General features: G+C 42.7%; 1 protein-coding gene across 1 annotated transcript; it reads right to left on the bottom strand.

Moving 5' to 3' along the window:
- Positions 1-7,156: 7,156 nt before the first annotated feature.
- LOC120438763 (NLR family CARD domain-containing protein 3-like) lies at positions 7,157-24,346 on the bottom strand (the record flags this gene model as incomplete). Its single annotated transcript, XM_039609167.1, has 9 exons — positions 7,157-7,328; positions 9,696-9,872; positions 12,237-12,413; positions 14,150-14,323; positions 17,014-18,805; positions 18,922-18,998; positions 23,803-23,916; positions 24,029-24,178; positions 24,291-24,346. Coding segments are annotated over 9 exons (2,889 nt in total), but the record flags the coding sequence as incomplete, so codon positions are not given.
- Positions 24,347-24,799: the final 453 nt, after the last annotated feature.

The following is a 24,799-nucleotide window of genomic DNA, read 5'->3' as shown; positions in this document are numbered from 1 at the left end:
TTATAGGAAAAACCATAAAGCCTTTGAACTAAAACAAACGCTGTTGTGACAGTGATGTACACTCCAGCAAACAGCTGATACTAGAAATTAATATGAAATAAATTCTAACAACAGCTGATCAAGCTTAAACGTGCTGCTGTTGTTAAGTGCGACATCCGCTGGTTTCCTCTTTCTGGTGCAAAGTGGGAGATAAACAAACGAGAGACGATCAGCTGATCATTGATCAGTTTCATGATTGAAGTAGCAACAGGAGAGGGAGGGGAGAGAATGAGAGAAGAAGAGGCAGCTGCAGCGTAAAGACAGAATAACTCCAGCTTTGTGTCTTTTTCATTCTAGCTGAAGTACGGGACGAATCGTGTTCCTTTCCCCCTCAATACGGATGTATTGTAATTGGTCCATCCCAGAGTTGATCATGACCAATTGGCTAATCCACCACCTTTCATTGTTTATACCATAACAAAAACAAACAAACATAAAAATGAAAAATCATTATTGGCTCACCGGGCAAATCCCCAGTATGCCCGATGACCAGTCCAGCTGTGGTCGTGCCATCAGTTAACCCTTCACGTGCCAGCTGTGACACGCGTGCCCAGGGTTGCCGACCCCTGCTCTAAAGCATCTGATTTGGATTCCTGAGATCAAATATATTTTCCTTTGGCTTTGTTTTCTTCCCATTTGTGGCTTTAATGTAGTGTTACATCCTGTTTGTTTGCTTCCATCTGTACACATGTCCAGATTCACTGTTATGTTTCTATTCTTACATTGCTGTGTGATCACTGTTCCCTCTGCTGACTGATGTGACCTTTTGTATCTCACACTGATACTTGTCATATTTGTATCTGCGCCTAAAAGATAAAAAGTTTTCCATGCTAAAACACAGCTCCACCTCCTGCAGTTCTCCCTCTGAACCACTAGATGTCTCTGTTATCTAAATGAAGACGTGCAGCACAGCAACCACAGCAGCGCTCAGATCACACGTGTCCTGTTATTATGTATAAAAGCATGAAACAGGTGAGACAGGTGGGATCAATATTAATGTTGTGGAAATATATGAAAAAGCAACAGAAGAGTGAAAACATTTTGTTTCTAGAAAGATCTTTCAGCTCATAGCTGCTCACAGACTGTATTTACAAGTGACAAACTGCAACTCTGCAGTACATCTACAGTATATATCAAATAAATTCTGTATTCAAATCTATTGAGTGATGTTTGAAAGTCTTTCCAGGTGAGTTTGATCCAGGAGGGTCTGAAGCCAGAGTCAGACAGAGACTGTGCAGAGACTGTAGAAGGACAGAGCAGCAGCAGAGCAGTCCAGATACACTGATGATCCTCTGTCAGATCCAGAGGGACACACAGGGATGATGCTGGACTCTACATTGTGTCTGACAGTGGAGCTGTTCTCAGAGCAGTTCACTCTGCAGCACTGACAGTCATCTGCACTTCATTCCTCTGTCAGTCACTGCTGGATGAAGCTCTCTCTCCACCTCCCAGTAACATGGCCCAGTCAGAGCGTCTCTACACACAAGCTGCTGCTGCTTCAACCTCTCTGGATCATCAGGACACAGCTCCTCCTCTCTCAGCATACACACCGTCCTGTTTACCATCATCAGCTCCACCTGCAGAGAGAAGAAGGAAGAGCAGAGGAGATAAACGAGTGTTTCCAGAGACTCTTCATCAGCTGTCAGTCAGTGATGCAGCACATCCAGTATAAAGAGCAGCAGGGACTTCAGTGCTGGGACTGTACTAGGACTCATTGTTGCTTCACTTTTTCTAATCTTTGGATTTTTATTGAAGTTGATGAAAATGTTTTTCCTCCTAGTTTGAGTTTGGACTTTCATTCATTAGAAGAACCTTGGTGTGTCCACTCTGAGCTCTGTAGGAACCCCAACAACAAGCCCAACAATCCAGATGGACGGTTCCAGCTGTTAACTGGAGGAATTCCATCCAAACATCTGCTCTCACTAAATTCTTCCTCACCTACAGACTGTGTTCTTCACTGCTTTAAACCTGGAAATGAATGCAGTCATTGGTCTGCGTGCTGCTTTGTTCAGAGAGCTGATTGGCTGTTGACAGTGTTTGATCAGAGCGTGTCAGCCGTTACTATGGTGACCATAAAGGTCAGAAACAGTAAGTGTTTGTGTCCAATCCTGAAGCCTGTCACCATTCTCCTCTCACAGCTTCACTGAGAAGCTGCAGCTTTACAGGAAACACTGGATCTTTGTTTCATACTGACTGTGTTTAGTACAATACTGCTGACAGCACCACCCACTCACTCCATCACTCTACTGACCTCAGAGTCTCCAGTCTGTAGTCTGGACTCTGCTGAAGATCAGACAGCTGCTTCACATCTGGATCCTGCAGCTTGTTTCCTCTCAGGTCCAGCTCTCTCAGATGGGAGGGGTTGGACTTCAGTGCTGCTGCCAGATAATCACAGCTGATCTCTGACAAACCACAGAAACTCAATCTGTATAAAGAATGAAAGATGTAAGTTTATTAGACAAAGTGTGAGCTTGAAATCATTCAGTGTTTCATCATCTGTTCAGAGCTGAAGAAGGTTCAGAATGTAGAAGTTTAGAAAATGGAAACTCCAAACAGCTGAAGCCAACAGGAAGCAGCTTCAAACAGGAAACTGTGCAGAGTTTCAGACTATATGTCCTGATGCAGCCAGTTGGATTTTGGAGATTTGAATCTCTGTTCTGTGACTAAGTCCTTGAATCATTTCTTCCAGTTGGTCCAACAAGACAGACTAAGTATTGGACATGTGTTGTGGCTCCATTAGGGGAGCTTCTACATGTGATGTGATGACCCCTCTGGGTCTGTCAGGTCACAGGACTGAAGAGAGCTCAAACTGGGAACACAGTTGTTCCAGTCTGGACCAAAGACTCTATACTGGGACTGAGGGACTGCTTTGACTGCACCCACTGGGACTTTTTAAAGGCTCATGTTCTTACTTAGATCATCGATTTCTACTTACATTTCTTTTTGGGAAAAATGGGGATTACTTTGGAAACAGGAAGTATTTCCCCCAATAAGCAGCCCTGGATTAGTAAATCACTCCAACATGTTCTCAGGCAGAAGAAGCTGTCTTGTTATGAGGGAGAGAAGAAAAAGATTGAGGCACAGAAACTTGTTGAAAGAGAGATAAAGCAGCTAAAATCAGGTGTAAAAGGAGAGCAGAGGATGAGCTGAATAAAGGACACTCAAGGCTGGCTTGGAAAGGAATGAAGTCCATGGTGGGGATGCAGAACAAGGAGCAAAGATGAATGTGATGCTGAATCAGCAGAAGACTTGGACTCATTTGATTCCAGCTTTGATATCATTGATTTCAATGAAGAGCTTTGTGATTGTAGCAAAGGGCTGGTAGCTCTGAGAGTCCCACTGATGAGGTGTTTGTGTGGAAATCTCTTAGTGGGACCAAAGAGAGAAAAAGCCCTGGTCCTGATGCTGTGGGAGGGAAATGATTGAAGTGTGCTCTGAGGAACTGACTGGGAGATTTTCACACATTTTCCAGTCCTCCTCGGAACAACAGGAAGTTCCCAGCATATGGAAACAAAGGTTAAGTGTCCTATGGCACTCAGTGATGATGGTGCTGTGGCCCCACCACCTCCACCTCTTTGTAAAGGAACTAACTGTAATCTGAAGCTTCAAATGGAACTAAGACTTCCTCCACTAGGTGGCAGTGTCTGATGAGAAGTGTTAGTGGAGCTGGCCTGGAGTCAGAAACAGGAAGATGCAGGATTTGGGCTGAAATGGGGAAAAGTGGTTGGCACTAGTGCCTTAAAGCAAGAAGGTTGTAGGTTGAAGCTTGTTGGCCTTTCTGTGGAGGTTGGATGTTCTCCCACAGTCCAATGAAATGCTGCTTAGGTTCATTGGTGCTTCTAAATTGGCTGTAGGTGTGGATGTGAGAGAGTGCTTCTCTGTCTCTCTCTGTTGGCCCTGTGATGGACTGCTCACCTGTGCAGGTGGACCACGCCTCTTGCCCTATGACAGCTAGGGCACAGGCTGCAGCCCTGTGAGCCTAAGCTGAATAAACAGTTAGCAAAAATGATCCATAGATGGCCTGAAATCCTCCAGTTAGCAGTTTGGTAGATAGCTATGACATGCTAATCCCATCCAGCAGCTGTATTCTACCTGTAAGCTGATCCCTGCTGAGCCAAAGCACTTTTTCAGATACAAATTACAACCTTTAATAGAAACCTATTGGTCAGCATCTTATTAGCCTGCTGTTAGCTTCATTCCACAGAAAACTGAGAGAAACTAACAGAGTTGATAAAGAATAAAGAGAAATGTGCTGATTTAAAGCCTTTGAAGTGCTTCAGATGATCTCTCGTCCACTTCTGTCCACTCATTCATTCATGTAAGCTTCTAATGCAGCTTTGATCTTCAGTCTGCTTCATGAAACTCATTCTAACCCTGAATGTCAGAGTGTTCCTCCTTCTCTTTCCCATCATTCATGCTGGCAGTGGAGGAGATTTGGATGTTGGACTGTGTTTTGGATGATGTGTGTATGTTTGTGTTGGACTGCTGTCTGTAAAGCAAACGCACATTTTGCTTTTGGATTTCAGTGTCAGACAGACTTTAAGGTGGAATGAAGAGTTGGAGAGTTTCACAGTGAATTATCCAGTGGAGGATTTTTCTTCTTCTTTGAAGGTTTGAAATGTGAACATTGTTCTGCTGCAGTCAATGGACTAAACCAGAGAAGAAGAAAACAGACTTTACCATGAAGATCCTCAGTGTGGATCAGTATAATATCAGCCTGATGTCTGCAGTTTAGTGTCAGCACAACTTTCACATCATATTCATCTCAGCACAACTAAAACATGCTGACTGACCTCAGAGTTTCAAGTCCACATCCTGGACTCTCCAGGAAACCACACAGATGCTTCACTCCTGAATCCTGCAGGTTGTTGTTGTTACTCAGCTCCAGCTGTCTCAGATGGGAGGGGTTGGACTTCAGTGCTGCTGCCAGATAATCACAGCTGATCTCTGACAAACCACAGTAACTCAATCTGTATAAAGAATGAAAGATGTAAGTTTATTAGACAAAGTGTGAGCTTGAAATCATTCAGTGTTTCATCATCTGTTCAGAGCTGAAGAAGGTTCAGAATGTAGAAGTTTAGAAAATGGAAACTCCAAACAGCTGAAGCCAACAGGAAGCTGCTTCAAACAAACACAACAAGAGAAAAAACTCTGAATGTTTCACATTAAAGTCGTACATTTATCATAAAAACAGGACAAAGACTTGAAAAAGTCGTGTTTTTCCTTCCAGGAACCACAAGGCTTCACTTTTAAAGGTGAAGTGTGAAAGAAATGGACATATTTGAAGTCCAACACCTTTTTCCAGTCACATGATTAAAGCAGACAAACTACAAGCTCATTTTCATTCCAACAAGTCATCTTCTGACCTGGACTAACAACACTGGTCTCTATGTGCAGCTGGCTGTGAGACCAGTGCTCAGGAGCGTCTACAAAGTGCAACACTGAAAGAACATCACACACTCATTTGCTTCCAGCACTTTCACACAAACATCTACTGTCATTATTGTCACCAAACTCTGTGGATCCTTCATTGCAAATTCAAATGGTCAGACAAAAGAGGGTTATGAGGAAATATGATGAAGTGTTGTGTATTAGCAGCAAGTTATTGAATCATTTTCCTCAGAAACCAAACAAAATGATTGACAAACATGTTTTTACAAGCTCAGTGTTGGACTTGGATCAGCAGGATAAGCTGATGTTTAAAGGCATTTGAGTCTCGCTGTATGAGAGTCCAGTTATTCCTCAATATTTATGGATGATGTTCTTTCAGTGTTGCACTTTGTAGACGCTCCCTGAGCCTCACAGCCAGCTGCACATGGACCAGCTGACATTACCCAGCATTAGAGGCGGCTGTAAAAAAAATGGATTTTCCTATTTAAATGGTTTTGATTTGAATAAAGCGATGTTGATTCATTCAATCCTGAATGGATTTTAATATAAATGTATTTTGCCAGAATCTCAGGTTAAAGCTCCCAAAAGTATTTCAACAACAAGCAAACAGATAAAACAGTAAATGAGAGCAGCTAAACACACAAAGATGGAAACACAGAGCGTGGATCGCTTCACTCGACGGCACGCACACGGACACGCCGTCGGGGCTGAAAGTGGACAGCTCACAGATCCTGAAGCTGCAGGTTTCATCTGTCTCCAACCAAAACTGAGTGAACCAGCAGCAAAAGAAGATCCAAACTACGCTTTTACGCTTGATGAACATCGTCATGAATTCTCTCTGACTTTGACCTTTACTTCCTGCACAGCTCTCTCTCTCTCAGTGTACTTCAAGAACAGTTTACCTTCAAAAATCTGTTTTCTGCATTATTCACTGCTTATTACGCACCAGTCTGCTGTTGTGTTCACTGCTGTCGGCCTCCGAAAACAAAGCCTCATTTCTGCTGTTCAATACTGAAGAAATTGAAACCTTTAAAAATGATGACAGATTACAAACTCTCAGCTGTGTCTGTAATCAAACCTCTGTAACTTTGCTTCACTTCAGCAGCATCAGCTCATGTTCACATGTTGATTCATGGTTTGCTTCAGTTTTTGATCGACTGCAGAATATTTTGAAGGTTATCTGCTATAAAAAGCCAGAAGAGGAAAATCTGCTTCATGTGTTTCTGTTTGATCCTCAGTGACTTTGACACAAAGGCCTCTGCTGTGATGATCACACCTCTGATCAAGTCTCACAGTGTTTGTTTTTATACATATGGATATGTGCTGATAAATGATCAGAATTAGAATATTTCCCACTGTCTGCTGTGTGCCGTGACCTTTGACCTGCTAAAGACAGTCAGCTGTGGATTATTCATTGTTGTGTCTGATACTTAGAACTGTGAGGAAGAACACTACACAGTTAATCAGGGTCCCCTCTCTGAATCAGGAAAGGTGGGCAGGCCGCGTGTGGGGGCCATGGGCCATACGTTGAGTCTCACTGTTTGAAATGTGAACATTGTTCTGCTGCAGTCAATGGACTAAACCAGAGAAGAAGAAAACAGACTTTACCATGAAGATCCTCAGTGTGGATCAGTATAATATCAGCCTGATGTCTGCAGTTTAGTGTCAGCACAACTTTCACATCATATTCATCTCAGCACAACTAAAACATGCTGACTGACCTCAGAGTTTCAAGTCCACATCCTGGACTCTCCAGGAAACCACACAGATGCTTCACTCCTGAATCCTGCAGGTCGTTGTTGTAGCTCAGGTCCAGCAGTCTCAGATGGGAGGGGTTGGACTTCAGTGCTGCTGCCAGATAATCACAGCTGATCTCTGACAAACCACAGCGTCCCAATCTGTATAAAGAATGAAAGATGTAAGTTTATTAGACAAAGTGTGAGCTTGAAATCATTCAGTGTTTCATCATCTGTTCAGAGCTGAAGAAGGTTCAGAATGTAGAAGTTTAGAAAATGGAAACTCCAGACAGCTGAAGCCAACAGGAAGCAGCTTCAAACAGGAAACTGTGCAGAGTTTCAGACTATATGTCCTGATGCAGCCAGTTGGATTTTGGAGATTTGAATCTCTGTTCTGTGACTAAGTCCTTGAATCATTTCTTCCAGTTGGTCCAACAAGACAGACTAAGTATTGGACATGTGTTGTGGCTCCATTAGGGAGCTTCTACATGTGATGTGATGGCCCTCTGGGTCTGTCAGGTCACAGCACTGAAGAGAGCTCAAACTGGGCACACAGTTGTTCCAGTCTGGACCAAAGACTCTATACTGGGACTGAGGGACTGCTTTGACTGCACCCACTGGGACTTTTTAAAGGCTCATGTTCTCACTTAGATCATCGATTTCTACTTACATTTCTTTCTGGGAAAAATGGGGATTACTTTGAAAACAGGAAGTATTTTCCCCAATAAGCAGCCCTGGATTAGTAAATCACTCCAACATGTTCTCAGGCAGAAGAAGCTGTCTTGTTATGAGGGAGAGAAGAAAAGATTGAGGCACAGAAACTTGTTGAAAGAGAGATAAAGCAGCTAAAATCAGGTGTAAAAGTAAAGCAGAGGATGAGCTGAATAAAGGACACTCAAGGCTGGCTTGGAAAGGAATGAAGTCCATGGTGGGGATGCAGAACAAGGAGCAAAGATGAATGTGATGCTGAATCAGCAGAAGACTTGGACTCATTGGATTCCAGCTTTGATATCATTGATTTCAATGAAGAGCTTTGTGATTGTAGCAAAGGGCTGGTAGCTCTGAGAGTCCCACTGATGAGGTGTTTGTGTGGAAATCTCTTAGTGGGACCAAAGAGAGAAAAGCCCTGGTCCTGATGCTGTGGGAGGAAAAATGATTGAAGTGTGCTGTGAGGAACTGACTGGGAGGTTTTCACATTTTTTCCAGTCCTCCTTGGAACAACAGGAAGTTCCCAGCATATGGAAACAAAGGTTAAGTGTCCTATGGCACTCAGTGATGATGGTGCTGTGGCCCCACCACCTCCACCTCTTTGTAAAGGAACTAACTGTAATCTGAAGCTTCAAATGGAACTAAGACTTCCTCCACTAGGTGGCAGTGTCTGATGAGAAAGTGTTAGTGGAGCTGGCCTGGAGTCAGAAACAGGAAGATGCAGGATTTGGGCTGAAATGGGGAAAAGTGGTTCGCACTAGTGCCTTAAAGCAAGAAGGTTGTAGGTTGAAGCTTGTTGGCCTTTCTGTGGAGGTTGGATGTTCTCCCACAGTCCAATGAAATGCTGCTTAGGTTCATTGGTGCTTCTAAATTGGCTGTAGGTGTGGATGTGAGAGAGTGCTTCTCTGTCTCTCTCTGTTGGCCCTGTGATGGACTGCTCACCTGTGCAGGTGGACCACGCCTCTTGCCCTATGACAGCTAGGGCACAGGCTGCAGCCCTGTGAGCCTAAGCTGAATAAACAGTTAGCAAAAATGATCCATAGATGGCCTGAAATCCCCCAGTTAGCAGTTTGGTAGATAGCTATGACATGCTAATCCCATCCAGCAGCTGTATTCTACCTGTAAGCTGATCCCTGCTGAGCCAAAGCACTTTTTCAGATACAAATTACAACCTTTAATAGAAACCTATTGGTCAGCATCTTATTAGCCTGCTGTTAGCTTCATTCCACAGAAAACTGAGAGAAACTAACAGAGTTGATAAAGAATAAAGAGAAATGTGCTGATTTAAAGCCTTTGAAGTGCTTCAGATGATCTCTGTCCACTTCTGTCCACTCATTCATTCATGTAAGCTTCTAATGCAGCTTTGATCTTCACAGTCTGCTTCATGAAACTCATTCTAACCCTGAATGTCAGAGTGTTCCTCCTTCTCTTTCCCATCATTCATGCTGGCAGTGGAGGAGATTTGGATGTTGGACTGTGTTTTGGATGATGTGTGTATGTTTGTGTTGGACTGCTGTCTGTAAAGCAAACGCACATTTTGCTTTTGGATTTCAGTGTCAGACAGACTTTAAGGTGGAATGAAGAGTTGGAGAGTTTCACAGTGAATTATCCAGTGGAGGATTTTTCTTCTTCTTTGAAGGTTTGAAATGTGAACATTGTTCTGCTGCAGTCAATGGACTAAACCAGAGAAGAAGAAAACAGACTTTACCATGAAGATCCTCAGTGTGGATCAGTATAATATCAGCCTGATGTCTGCAGTTTAGTGTCAGCACAACTTTCACATCATATTCATCTCAGCACAACTAAAACATGCTGACTGACCTCAGAGTTTCAAGTTCACATCCTGGACTCTCCAGGAAACCACACAGATGCTTCACTCCTGAATCCTGCAGCTTGTTGTTGTTACTCAGCTCCAGCTCTCTCAGATGGGAGGGGTTGGACTTCAGTGCTGCTGCCAGATAATCACAGCTGATCTCTGACAAACCACAGCCCCACAATCTGTATAAAGAATGAAAGATGTAAGTTTATTAGACAAAGTGTGAGCTTGAAATCATTCAGTGTTTCATCATCTGTTCAGAGCTGAAGAAGGTTCAGAATGTAGAAGTTTAGAAAATGGAAACTCCAAACAGCTGAAGCCAACAGGAAGCAGCTTCAAACAGGAAACTGTGCAGAGTTTCAGACTATATGTCCTGATGCAGCCAGTTGGATTTTGGAGATTTGAATCTCTGTTCTGTGACTAAGTCCTTGAATCATTTCTTCCAGTTGGTCCAACAAGACAGACTAAGTATTGGACATGTGTTGTGGCTCCATTAGGGGAGCTTCTACATGTGATGTGATGGCCCTCTGGGTCTGTCAGGTCACAGCACTGAAGAGAGCTCAACTGGGCACACAGTTGTTCCAGTCTGGACCAAAGACTCTATACTGGGACTGAGGGACTGCTTTGACTGCACCCACTGGGACTTTTAAAGGCTCATGTTCTCACTTAGATCATCGATTTCTACTGACATTTCTTTCTGGGAAAAATGGGGATTACTTTGAAAACAGGAAGTATTTTCCCCAATAAGCAGCCCTGGATTAGTAAATCACTCCAACATGTTCTCAGGCAGAAGAAGCTGTCTTGTTATGAGGGAGAGAAGAAAAGATTGAGGCACAGAAACTTGTTGAAAGAGAGATAAAGCAGCTAAAATCAGGTGTAAAAGTAAAGCAGAGGATGAGCTGAATAAAGGACACTCAAGGCTGGCTTGGAAAGGAATGAAGTCCATGGTGGGGATGCAGAACAAGGAGCAAAGATGAATGTGATGCTGAATCAGCAGAAGACTTGGACTCATTGGATTCCAGCTTTGATATCATTGATTTCAATGAAGAGCTTTGTGATTGTAGCAAAGGGCTGGTAGCTCTGAGAGTCCCACTGATGAGGTGTTTGTGTGGAAATCTCTTAGTGGGACCAAAGAGAGAAACAGCCCTGGTCCTGATGCTGTGGGAGGGAAATGATTGAAGTGTGCTGTGAGGAACTGACTGGGAGGTTTTCACACATTTTCCAGTCCTCCTTGGAACAACAGGAAGTTCCCAGCATATGGAAACAAAGGTTAAGTGTCCTATGGCACTCAGTGATGATGGTGCTGTGGCCCCACCACCTCCACCTCTTTGTAAAGGAACTAACTGTAATCTGAAGCTTCAAATGGAACTAAGACTTCCTCCACTAGGTGGCAGTGTCTGATGAGAAAGTGTTAGTGGAGCTGGCCTGGAGTCAGAAACAGGAAGATGCAGGATTTGGGCTGAAATGGGGAAAAGTGGTTCGCACTAGTGCCTTAAAGCAAGAAGGTTGTAGGTTGAAGCTTGTTGGCCTTTCTGTGGAGGTTGGATGTTCTCCCACAGTCCAATGAAATGCTGCTTAGGTTCATTGGTGCTTCTAAATTGGCTGTAGGTGTGGATGTGAGAGAGTGCTTCTCTGTCTCTCTCTGTTGGCCCTGTGATGGACTGCTCACCTGTGCAGGTGGACCACGCCTCTTGCCCTATGACAGCTAGGGCCCAGGCTGCAGCCCTGTGAGCCTAAGCTGAATAAACAGTTAGCAAAAATGATCCATAGATGGCCTGAAATCCCCAGTTAGCAGTTTGGTAGATAGCTATGACATGCTAATCCCATCCAGCAGCTGTATTCTACCTGTAAGCTGATCCCTGCTGAGCCAAAGCACTTTTTCACATACAAATTACAACCTTTAATAGAAACCTATTGGTCAGCATCTTATTAGCCTGCTGTTAGCTTCATTCCACAGAAAACTGAGAGAAACTAACAGAGTTGATAAAGAATAAAGAGAAATGTGCTGATTTAAAGCCTTTGAAGTGCTTCAGATGATCTCTGTCCACTTCTGTCCACTCATTCATTCATGTAAGCTTCTAATGCAGCTTTGATCTTCACAGCCTGCTTCATGAAACTCATTCTAACCCTGAATGTCAGAGTGTTCCTCCTTCTCTTTCCCATCATTCATGCTGGCAGTGGAGGAGATTTGGATGTTGGACTGTGTTTTGGATGATGTGTGTATGTTTGTGTTGGACTGCTGTCTGTAAAGCAAACGCACATTTTGCTTTGGATTTCAGTGTCAGACAGACTTTAAGGTGGAATGAAGAGTTGGAGAGTTTCACAGTGAATTATCCAGTGGAGGATTTTTCTTCTTCTTTGAAGGTTTGAAATGTGAACATTGTTCTGCTGCAGTCAATGGACTAAACCAGAGAAGAAGAAAACAGACTTTACCATGAAGATCCTCAGTGTGGATCAGTATAATATCAGCCTGATGTCTGCAGTTTAGTGTCAGCACAACTTTCACATCATATTCATCTCAGCACAACTAAAACATGCTGACTGACCTCAGAGTTTCAAGTCCACATCCTGGACTCTCCAGGAAACCACACAGATGCTTCACTCCTGGATCCTGCAGCTTGTTGTTGTTACTCAGCTCCAGCTCTCTCAGATGGGAGGGGTTGGACTTCAGTGCTGCTGCCAGATAATCACAGCTGATCTCTGACAAACCACAGCTCCACAATCTGTATAAAGAATGAAAGATGTAAGTTTATTAGACAAAGTGTGAGCTTGAAATCATTCAGTGTTTCATCATCTGTTCAGAGCTGAAGAAGGTTCAGAATGTAGAAGTTTAGAAAATGGAAACTCCAAACAGCTGAAGCCAACAGGAAGCAGCTTCAAACAAACACAACAAGAGAAAAAACTCTGAATGTTTCACATTAAAGTCGTACATTTATCATAAAAACAGGAAAACGACTTGAAAAAGTCGTGTTTTTCCTTCCAGGAACCACAAGGCTTTACTTTTAAAGGTGAAGTGTGAAAGAAACGGACATATTTGAAGTCCAACACCTTTTTCCAGTCACATGATTAAAGCAGACAAACTACAAGCTCATTTTCATTCCAACAAGTCATCTTCTGACCTGGACTAACAACACTGGTCTCTATGTGCAGCTGGCTGTGAGACCAGTGCTCAGGGAGCGTCTACAAAGTGCAACACTGAAAGAACATCACACACTCATTTGCTTCCATCATCCAACCTGAAGAGGAAACAGAGACGGCTCCCCTTCAAAGTAAAAGCTGCTCCTTTTGGACACAGTATCAAAGAAAGTCTACAGTATAACATAGAAAAGACAGAACAAAGTTTTGGTTGTTTTAAATTGCGCAGAAATGAAACTACACTAAGCTCAATTATGTGACAGACATTTCATCCCATGTCAGTTTGGCCTCATCCTGGGCCGGATTATCCAGCACACACTCTGACCACAGGCCCAGGGGCCACGCACAGCTGGGCTCCATCCAAGAGACAGGAAACAAACCAACACAATAATAAAAAGCACCATGTGATCTTCTTACATCTTCAAGACAAACATAGTAAAAACATGAGCATATTTGTTTCCTGATAAAATGATGTGACAGGTAGAACAGAGTAAAGTGGTGGTGTTACAGCCTTTCTCCCCTCTGCTGCCGAGGCTGTTAGTCTCTCCCAAACTCAGCTACAGGACTTCCAAATGAATGAAAGCAGCAGAAGTGGCTTTACAAATGAAAGAGGAAGAGGAGAAGAAGAGGAGAGGGAGGCCACCCTGACCATCACTCCAGCTGAAAACATCACACTTCCATTAAAGTTGGTGAGAAAATGTTGAGCAGGATGAGCTGCTGGCTAATCTGGAGGCTGTAGCAGCAGCTCACAGTCACAGTGGATTTCCACTCATGAAAAAGCTCTGGCTGCTTCATTTCTCATCTCATATCAGAGACTTTAGTGAAGCTGTACTGTGATGCTTCCATATTCCAGTGAGGCCTCCAGAATGATTTCAGCTGTTCTGTACACACACTGTGTGCCCTGTATGGCTCAAAGTCTCTGCAGCCTGTTTTTATCTGCTATCATCAGATCTTCATCATCCTCATTCACATCCCTCACACACTCTACAGCCTCATCAGCACTGACTTCATCTTCACTGACTGATGGAGCACAACATGAACCTGTGGAGGCTGAAACACTGTCCTGTCAAACATCTCCCGTCACCACTCCACTTCTGTCAGCCTTTAAATGAACCCTGCTCAAGTCTGTCACTTCTGTTTGGAGCCAAAAGGAAAAACTGTTGTTCAGTCGTTTGGAAAGACACAACATTTCTGAAAGCACTCAAACTTCTTCACATTTGTCTTCAGACACATCCTGAACATTTAGGAACTAAAGAAAGTTTCAAACATCAATCAAAGACCTGAAATATAGAAAAACAACAACAGCCGCAGTCAGTGAACTCACCTCAGAGTCTCCAGTCCACAGTTTGGACTCTCCAGTCCAGCACACACAAGCTTCACACCTGAATCCTGGAGGTTGTTCCAACTTATGTCCAGCTCTGTCAGATGGGAGGGGTTGGACTTCAGAGCTGAGGCCACAACTTCACAGTGAGACTCTGAGAGTCGACACTGAGTCAGTCTGTGATGATAGAAAATATAAAATGTGTCATTATAAAAGCAGAAAATCTGCATTATAAACACAGACTGAATGTATATGAAGACAAAACAGAGTGAGGTCATAATCTGATGAATCTGCTCTTCACATCTGTGCTTCAGCTCCTCTTACTGTGTTTGACATGACACAACGATTGAGTCTCTCTCAGACCTGCAGCCTTTTAATGAGAATCTTTGTTTGGCTTTAATCTGCAGATGAAGGAGGAAGATGGTGTCACATTTAGGCTTCCATAATGTCCACAGTCTGTCACTGAGATCTGATCCAGAGTCAGAGTGAAGACACACATTTGGACTGTTTCCTGTTTTGACTCCAGAACATTTTGAATGAGTTCAGCTCAGTGAAGAGTTCCAGCCGGAAAGATGATCTCTGTTTGCTACCTGCTGTCAGGTACGACTGTTCACGTCCACACGCAGGAAAAACCTGCTGACTGTTACCAAACGGAGCAGAAATCTCATCACTGGACAATAATGATGAATGAACTCAGAGCTGCTGATATCAGATCTGATTTCAGGGAACTAAACACAGAAATGATTGGCTCATTTTAGCTTTCTGAGCCATTATCTGCTGGTGTGTCGCTAGTTGGCAGAAAATGATTTGTATTCCTGTTCAGGGCTTCAGTGTTTATGAGTCCAGATCCAGGTGACAGCAAGTCAAAATGATGTTACCTGTCTGTGTCCAGCAGCAGCCTGTATTCACTTTGAATATTGTTATAACCTGACATGGATCAGTTTGTCTTTGATTGGTTTGTAAATGTCACTGTTTCCATTGGACCTGAGTGACGGTACAAAGACAGAGAGGGAGAGAAAGGAGAGAGAGGATGGAGACAGCAAAGAGAGAGCAAACACAAACAGGTGAGAGTGGACAGGTGACCAAGGTCAGCAACCAATCAGAGAGCTTCTGTTTGACCCACAGTCACTGATGATGACTGCACATAACCAAGCAGTGTGTTACTCTGATATCAAATATGGATCCTGCTCTTATAATAATGATCATCAGATGATATTATTGTGTTATTTTGTAGCTGAATACGATGTTTGTGTGATTATCAGTGAAAGAAGCAGTGAGGAGGATGGAGAGAGAGTGAGGACAGAGGGTGAAGTTAGAAACACTAAAAGGATTTTTCATGGATTTCATGGATGATTTGAGTGATTTCCAGCAGGACACTTAAACATGTCAGTGGACGTCCTAAAGAACATATTCACTGATATGAAACGTGTCATTGAACAGGATTAATATCAGTGGAAACATGGTGGAAACAGCTGTGACTGCATGGATGTGACACACTTCAAATCTGTTCTCCACTCTTGGATTTGGGATCCATGGAGCTGCTGCTGAGTCTGTACAATAAAGGATGGTGTGGAAGGTTGCAGCGTGCGGACACAAACACTTTGTGGTTACAATCTGATTTTATTTTTTCAAAATTACACTACTAACTAGAGCTGGGCGATATAAGATTTTTTCATATCACGATATGCTTTTTTCATTTCAGGCGATAACGATATATATCACGATATAAGCCAAATATCTATATATGTAAGATTTAAATGTGATGTTGCTCACAAATAAAATGTGACATAATCAGCAGCTTGTTTTGATTTAAATATTTATTTCCCATAATAAGTTCAACAGGGCAGATGTACTTAAAATGAGTCTTCAGTTTTATGTAAAATAAAGGCAAATATTACAAACTACACAAAAGGCAGCCGCTAAAGCATTTAAGTTTCAAAATAGAACAAACAAAACAGACTACTAAATTGTCAGTTCCACTTAGAAACAAAATATTAATTCTAAAAATAAATCTTAGTTTATTTTACAGAAAAAGAGACAAAATTGACCAACTTATATAATATTGCTTTGGAAGTGCTGTCTGAGAGAAATGTTTATGTCCAGGGAGTTGGTAACGAGGATCCATTACCTTAATTGGCTGCTTGAATCCTTCATTTTCGACCGTGTTTATTGGTAGCATGTCTTTAGCAAGAAAGTAAGCTATGGCATTCATTATGTTGCTATGGCTCTTATCTTTTTCGTCATATGGTAAGACGCTGGCGAAAGCCGACTCACTGACTGTTGCTGCTTCACAGGGATTCCCCTGGTTGTTTTCGATGACAAATTAGCGCTTTCAGTCAGAGATTGAGCGTGCTCTAGTGGGTGACACTGCTTCAGGTGATAACAAAGGTTTGTTGTATTTCCAGACTTGCTTTCGGCACAATTTACAGTGCGCGTTACTCTGTTTTTTGTCAGACTTCAAATAGCCGAAATACCTCCACACTATGGAACTTCTCTGGCCTTTCCTTTCGACAATCTCTTCGGCATTGGAACCGTCATCTGTGTTCTCTTCGGTATTCTGGTCACCAAAAACCTGGCACGGCGGCTGGCTGCTTCTCAAACAAATACACATGTGCGGCTTGGCACTTGAGCTGTACGTAACGTGACGTGACGCTGCGGCTGTGATTGGTTCGGCTCTGTGCTACTTAAGTTTTATTGGCTATTGGTTTTTTTATAAGACAGGAAGAGAGAGATGAGGTCTATCGCAATAGTTTAATTTTTCTATCGAGAAAAAGTTATTTCGCAATACATATTGTTATCGTTTTATCGCCGAGCTCTACTACTAACCTACACTGATCAATGATGTTAATGATCACATCTGGACTCACCCAGCCTTTCTGCAGTTCCTCACAGCTGGAATCAGTCTCTGTCGTCCCCGCTCTGATGTGTTGTACTTCTGCAGGTCCAACTCATCCAGAACCTCCTCTGACATCTGCAGCATGAAGGCCAGAGCTGAGCACTGGATCTCAGAGAGTTCCTTCTCTGATCTGTTCTCTGACTTCAGGAACTCTTGGATCTCCTGATGTACTGAGAGATCGTTCATCTCCATCAGACAGTGGAAGATGTTGATGCTTCTATCAGGAGAGATTTCATCACCGCTCATCTTCTTCAGGTTCTTAATGACTCTCAGGATGGTTTCTGGACCGTTCTCTGTCTGACCCAGCAGACCTACTAAGAGTCTCTGGTTGGACTCCAGACAGAGGCCATGAAGGAAGCGAACAAACAGGTCCAGGTGGCCATTTTCACTCTGGAGGGATTTATACATGACTTTGTTCAGGAAATCATCCACAGATGATTTCCAATAAGTTTGTCCCAGGAAGTTCTTCAGCACCTCTGTCTTCCTGTTGGTGTGACAGTGGAACATGTAGACAGCAGCCAGAAACTCCTGAATGCTCAGATGAACAAAGCAGTAGACTGGTTTCTGGAAGATCACACACTCTCTTTTGAAGATCTCTGTACAAACTCCTGAGTACACCGAGGCCTCTGTCACATCCAGACCACACTGCTCCAGGTCTTCTTGGTAGAACATGATGTTTCCTTTCTCCAGATGTTCAAACGCCAGCCTCCCCAGCTTCAGAAGAACTTCCCTGTCAGCCTCCCTCAGCTCCTGTGGACTCGTCTCATGTCCCTCATGGTACTTGTTCTTCTTCCTCTTTGTCTGAACCAGCAGGAAGTGTGAGTACATGTCAGTCAGGGTCTTGGGCAGCTCTCCTCTCTGCTCTGTAGTCAACATGTGCTCCAGAACTGTAGCAGTGATCCAGCAGAAGACTGGGATACTACACATGATGTGGAGGCTCCTGGATGTCTTCATGTGGGAGATGATTCTGCTGGACAGCTCTTCATCACTGAATCTCCTCCTGAAGTACTCCTCCTTCTGCTCGTCAGTGAAGCCTCGTACTTCTGTTAGCCTGTCAACACATGTAGGAGGGATCTGATTGGTTGCTGCGGGTCGGGAAGTTATCCAGACGAGAGCCGAGGGAAGCAGATTCCCCTGGATGAGGTTTGTCAGCAGCTGGCTGACTGATGACTTCTGTGTGACATCAGACAGCAGCTTCCTGTTGGTGAAATCCAATGAAAGTCTGCTTTCATCCAGGCCGTCAAAGATGAACAAAAGCTGAGAGACAGCCAGCTTCTCTGCTGTGACCTTCTGTAATGTTGGATGGAAAACATGGAGCAGCTCCAGAAGACTGTACTGCTCATCTCTGATCAGGTTCAGCTCCCTGAATGAAAGCAGAACCACCACACTGACATGTTGGTTCTCCAAGCCCTCTGCCCAGTCCAGAGTGAACTTCTGCACTGAGAAGGTTTTTCCAACACCAGCCACGCCGTTGGTCAGAACCACTCTGATGGGTCTCTGTTGGTCAGGGAAGGCTTTAAAGATGTCCTGGCACCTGATTGGAGCGTCATGGAGGGCGTCCATCTTGGAAGCTGTCTCCAGCTGCCTCACCTCATGTTGGGTATGAACCTCTTCACTCTGTCCCTCTGTGATGTAGAGCTCAGTGTAGATCCAGTTGAGGAGGGTTCTACTTCCTGTTTCATCACTTCCTTCAGTCACACGTTCACATCTCCTCCTCAGACTGATCTTATGTTCATCTAAAACCTCCTGCAGACCAACATCTGCTGAAAGAAAGAAAAACAATGAGACTAAAGAGAAAGAAAACTCTTCAATGTCTGAACAACACAAGAAGTCCAGTTTTCAGAAATGAGTCCATCAGCAGACAGATGTTCAGTCTTACTTTGTACACAGCTGCTCTGACTGGCTGTCTGCAGTCCAGCTCTGCTTCTGGATCTTTCTCCACACTGTGCAGAAGCTCTGATGGTGACACAGAAAAGTCAAAGTGGAGATACTTCTGTGCACCTTTGATTAGACTCATTATAAAAGAAAAGTTTGAACACAGCCATGTTTCCAGTTCACTGACTTACATTTATTCCATGGACACTCACTCTAACCTGAACCACAGCTACAACCCAACATTGTTGAGGCCTCATCTCCTCCTTTCCTGACTGTAGAGCTTAAATATGCAACAACCAACAAATAAAAGAATTTGGTTCATTTCAAAGAAATTCACACGGTGACCAAGTAAAGTAACCGTAGTAAAGGAGACAACATCCCGTTGATGGTGGGATCATTTGAAAGATTTAAAGCTTTAGTCACGTCACCAAATGCAGTTGAACCACCCGTGGATCCATGTTTGACCATCTACCACTCTGAGCTCTGCTTTTTAATCATTTTATTATTATCATCATTCATTTATTCATTCTTTGGAGGGGCTATTTCCTAATGCCGCCCTAATAAGGTGATGTTCAAGGGGAAATATAACAGAAACTCTTTCAGTGTTATTCATGAATAAATTAACAGATAAACTGTGAAGAAGAAGAAAACAGATTTAAAGGAGAGAGTGAGAAACTTGATCATCCATCCTCATAATCCATGTTTATCAGTATCTGCTGTGACCATCCTGCAGTAATAACTACAAGTCTACATTTCTGTGACTGTTGATCAATCACAGCAGGAATCTGAGCTCATCTCTGCACACAGAGCAGCTTCAGCTCTGGGATAAACTGCTCGCTTCACGTCCTTCTCAGCTCACAGACACTCATCCTCATATTTTCCTTTAACATTTGTTGGTATAATTCATCTGAGTTTACACTTTATCTGCATAAATACAGAAAAACAGACCCAAACAGCATAAACCATCAGTTTCACCATGTAGAATATATTGTTGTTTCCTTGCTTTTAATTCAGAGAAGAACTCTGATTTTGATTTTCTCTGTTGTCTTTGCCACAGCCCATCCCAGCAGCAGCTGAAGCAGCTGACTGTCACAACACTGAATAACACTTTAGGAGGAACGTCTTGATGCATTCTCAATCATCCAGGAAAGTAAATCTCCAAAAGTAGATTCTGTTTGTCTGGACGTAGCGTAAATGTGGTTATCCCAGCTGGACTTTTGTCAAAGCTGGAAAGGCTCCAAAAGAAAGCTCCAGCCGATCCAGGAGAGAAGGACAACTGCTGCCTATATTAGGATGCCTGGGTTGTTGACCCAGGGTTTTGAGTTTATTGTATTATTTATCATTTCTAGTCTTTGGTTTCTTTGTTAGAGTTCTGTCTTATGGTTTATGTCTCTGTGTAATCCTCAGTTGCTGTCTCCCCTGCCTGCTATATCCCCGTGTCCAGTCAGTGTCTGTGTCTGCCCTGGTCCCACGTCTCTGTTCCCTCTGTAGTGCTTGCCTGTGAGTCTGTGTCTGTAAGTTCAGTCTGTGTTATGTTTCCTGTTTTACTTTGAAAGTCCGTGTCTCATGTAAATGCGTCTGGTTTTGCTTCCTTTATCTCGTTAGGCCTGATTTGCCCCAGCTGTGTTTCCCTCCTGTTACTCATTCCCTGATTGCTCCCTCCGTGTATTTAAGCCCTGTGTTTCTCTGTGTCCGTGTCGCAATCTACCCTTATCTAGCTGTGTGTTCTGTCTGTGTAAGTGTATTTTGTATTCCTAGTTTTGTTACCCTTTTGAGTTCAGTAGTGATGGCCAAATGAAGCTTTCTGAAGCACTGAAGCTTGTATTGAAAAACGGTTCATTACTCGAAGCTTTTCAACACAGTCCTCTCTGGTGACATCTTGTGTCCAAAAATATGAAGAGCAGCTTGAATCCACAAACTAAAACCAACTGCTTCATAATGATAGCCCACTCTACAGAGTGGAATTCTGTCTGATATTGGGCTGCTGTTGTGTTGCTTTGAACGCGTATTTTTTGGTGTTAAAAAATGTAGTTTATTTGTTTAATAAATAATTTTGACCAGTAAACTTTCTTTGTTTGAACATGCACCATGGTTTGGTCTTTCTTTGCTTGTGACTTCTTGATGTTGGTAAATGCAATAATTGAAAAATACCACCTTACATATAACATACATATAATAATGCACATTATGGAGTATGCTTCTGCTGTGAGGTCCTGCCTCCATGTACTTATGCAATTAATTGCTAGATGGGCATATTTATAAATAATATTATATTAGCGAAATTTTCCTTTACATAATTTTGACCTGGGGGCAGAATTGATTGTGAATTGGAAAGGGAAAATGCTTATAAACTTGCAAATTAAAAACATGATGCATTTAAGGTAACCCTTTTTCATTTTTATTTAAGAAGAGAATTTGTTCCACTGTGCGATGGCCGAACCTGTTCCTTTTCGTTAAGATAATTTCTCCTGCCTTAAGGAAAATCCCTTCACATGGCACAGAAGAGGCTGGAGTGCAGAGAAACTGGTAGAGATGCAGTTATACAGTCTACCTGGGCTCCATAAACTATCAGCTAAAGAGAATAAATAAATTAAATTGCTGCACATTTTGTAGACTAACATTTTAAGATTATTTTTTAAAATGAAATATATCTTTTTATAACATTAAATGTTACGAGTCAAATGGAAGTTTTACGTTATTAAGTTATTTAATGATATTTATATTATGAAAAGCAGATTTTTGACATTTTAAGTTTTTCCCATTTTCAGATAAAATAAACACGCACAAAAAAAAAAGCAAACAGCCAGAACACAAAGCTGGAAAACCAACCGACCAGAATCAACTCAAAATACTCCCACACAACAGAACCAAATCTCTCAGTAGAATGATCAGTGGTTCGCTATCTGTCACCATCAAAACACTCCACAAATCCCGTGAATGATTCACTTCGTTCCATTTGAATCAGGTACCGAAGCGATTACGTGCGTAATGAAGCTTCGGACGTCACTGGTCACGTGACTTTTGCCAAACGAATCAAGCCTCGACACAGTGCTTCTGAACCAGTGTGTTGTTTTTTTCGACACACGCTCCGGAGCGTCAGCTTCAAGCGGGCCATCACTAGAGTTCAGCATTAAAGCTGTTTTGAGTTCACGATCCACCTCTGAGTGTCTGCACATTGGGTCTCCTACTACCACATAAAGAAAGCTCCAGCCGATCCAGGAGAGAAGGACAACTGCTGACTAAGTGACCTGTAGTGATCCCATATGTGTCAGGAGTATTGGAGCACCTGAGACACATTTTTTCTAAACACCGGGTCTCTGTGGCTTTTAAACCCCAAAACACGCTGCGCCAAAAACTGGTCCACCCCAAGGATCGGGTCCCCCGACACAAACAGAGTAACATAGTGTACGCTGTTAAGTGCAGGAGGATTGTCAGGATTTATACATCGGGGAAACCAAACAACCTCTGGCTGCAACACAGAAGAGCTACCTCGTCAGGCCAGGACTCTGCAGTCTATTTACACCTACAGGCCAGTGGACACTCTTTCAATGATGAGGATGTAACATCCTGGACAGGGAGGAACGCTGGTTTGAGGGCGGAGTTAAGGAGGCCATTTACGTGAAAAGGGAAAGACCATCTCTGAATCGAGGAGGGGGCCTAAGGGTACATCTGTCACCATCTTACAATGCTGTGATTGCAGCCATTCCCCAACTCTCTGTGAATGGTACTCATGGTTATTGGTTATTGATCAGTGGTTGTTGATCAATGGTCATGAGAATTTGCATAATTAAGATTAAGGAACTGACCTCCCAGCCCATTGTTCCTTCAGTGGGCTGGTTTCAGTCATTATGTAAATGTACTGTTTATAAGATTGAAACCTGCAGTCAGCTGAGACTGAAGACGTCACTTTCTCCCCCAAATGCTACATCCAGATGAACTTGATGAAGTTGAATCAGTATTTGAGCTTTAAGAGGCTATTTTAACACAAACATCAGTCCTTCTACTTAAGTATGTTTGCCTCTTTGTTTACGCCTAAATTAACTTTACTGTTAACGAGTTTTCATGTTTCTGTAATCCACCAGTGTGCTCATGCTTTTTTAATTGAAAAGAGATTTTTAATGATCAAATATAATTATTTTTGTTATTTGTGGATTTTAAATGTCCTTGACAGAGACAGATGATAATCATTATCCTGCACTGTGGTCTCAGGTTTGGTCGAGCTCGCACAAAGAATGGCTGCTATGTTGAACTTCCTCCTGGGATCTACACTAAGAAGTGAGTCCAACATTAGCAGGGTCTCTTTCCTTTATCTGGATTCACTTTAGCATTCACAGTCACGTGAAGCTTGTTATTAACTCGATAAGTCAACCCAGGGTTTCAGCTGAGCGTTCACATGAAACACATGGTGTTGGCAGCATCTGATCAATCATATTGATGGAGACATGTATCAGCAACAGAGCAGCTGAGTTTGCAGAAGGAAGTCAAACTAAACCACAGGAACAATATGAGGAGATTACACACATAATAAAATACTAGCAGTAACACAGCTGCTGCAGACAAATCAGTCGTGTGATGGTGTGTGAGAGGAGAAGGACTGTAAAGGAGTTTGGTGTTAAAAGCTCTGTATGAATTTGAAGGGCTTTAAAAAGGCCAATATAAAGTAAAAGGCAGCAAAATTGCTGACTGTGAAAGTCACCAGACTTATCAGAGCTCTATGATTAAGACCTGTAAGAACACCTATTTGTACTTGTTGGCATTATATCAAATACACACGTATATTAAGCCTTTGTTTGAATTCTGGTTGAATTGAAGAGCTGAGCTGATATTAAACATGAGGATTTATTCGAAAATACAGAGTCAGCAACAACATCTAGACACACATTACCTCTCAGCAGCAGAAGAACATCCTTTAAAGTCCACAACAATTTCCTTCGACTCGTTGCTCTTTAAGGAAACACAGCTGGGTTCAGGTCCAGGAGATTCTGGCCTCTTATTGATCCTAAAAGAAAAACAATAAATGTAACAGCTTCATGAGATAGGAAGGAAAAACTGGAAATCTTAAATTAAAGACATGATGAACAATCTGAAACTCATAAAAATAATGTACTTACTCTTTGTCACATAACAGTCTTTTGTTAAAGTCCACAACAATTTCCTTCGACTCGTTGCTCTTTAAGGAAACACAGCTGGGTTCAGGTCCAGGTTCTGGATTAGTTTTAGGGTTATGTCCAGCTGAGCCTGGTACGCCCCACAGCTCTGGGCTTTAAAACAACACACACAGAGGTATGAGTGTGAATAATGATGGAGCAGTGATGTGAGTGCTGAGCTGTGACATGGAGAAGATTCACGGACAGTTAGAGATGGTCATCTCACCTCTGAGCTTTGGTCTGGCTCTCATGTTCCCCACACAGAGTGCTTTTAGAGGGAGGGACTCCCTCCTCTCTGTCCTCACACTGATCCATGCTGCTGAAAACATCCAGATGAACAGAATCAACTTTTTGGGGATTTACTGGATGATTGAGCATCAAGACACTTTTTAATATTTTACTAATTTCTGAAGCATTTTACCAACTTTGTTCAAATTGGTCTGCTGTCATTTTATTGTTGACAAAAAGAGATTTTGAGTTTGACTGTTGACATTTTCATGTGGGACAAGATTCAAGTTACAAGTACGACCCTATTTTTCTTCCTTTCATGTGATTGGTCAATGTCATGTCAATCACAAATGTAACAATCCAATCAGAGAACAGATGGGTTTGGCTGTCGGAGGGGCGCTTTTTTGAACTGCAGGTCCTTGAAGGGTCATACAGATTGAAGCTGGAGGATCTCTATGTAAATATCCGATAGAAGCTAGGTCCCCACCATTATTACTTTAGGATTAG

This window comes from Oreochromis aureus, linkage group 3, assembly GCF_013358895.1.
Source record: "Oreochromis aureus strain Israel breed Guangdong linkage group 3, ZZ_aureus, whole genome shotgun sequence".
Taxonomy (NCBI): Eukaryota; Metazoa; Chordata; class Actinopteri; order Cichliformes; family Cichlidae; genus Oreochromis; species Oreochromis aureus.
Note: the sequence above shows the minus strand (reverse complement) of the source record. Positions and strands in the feature narration are given on the sequence as shown.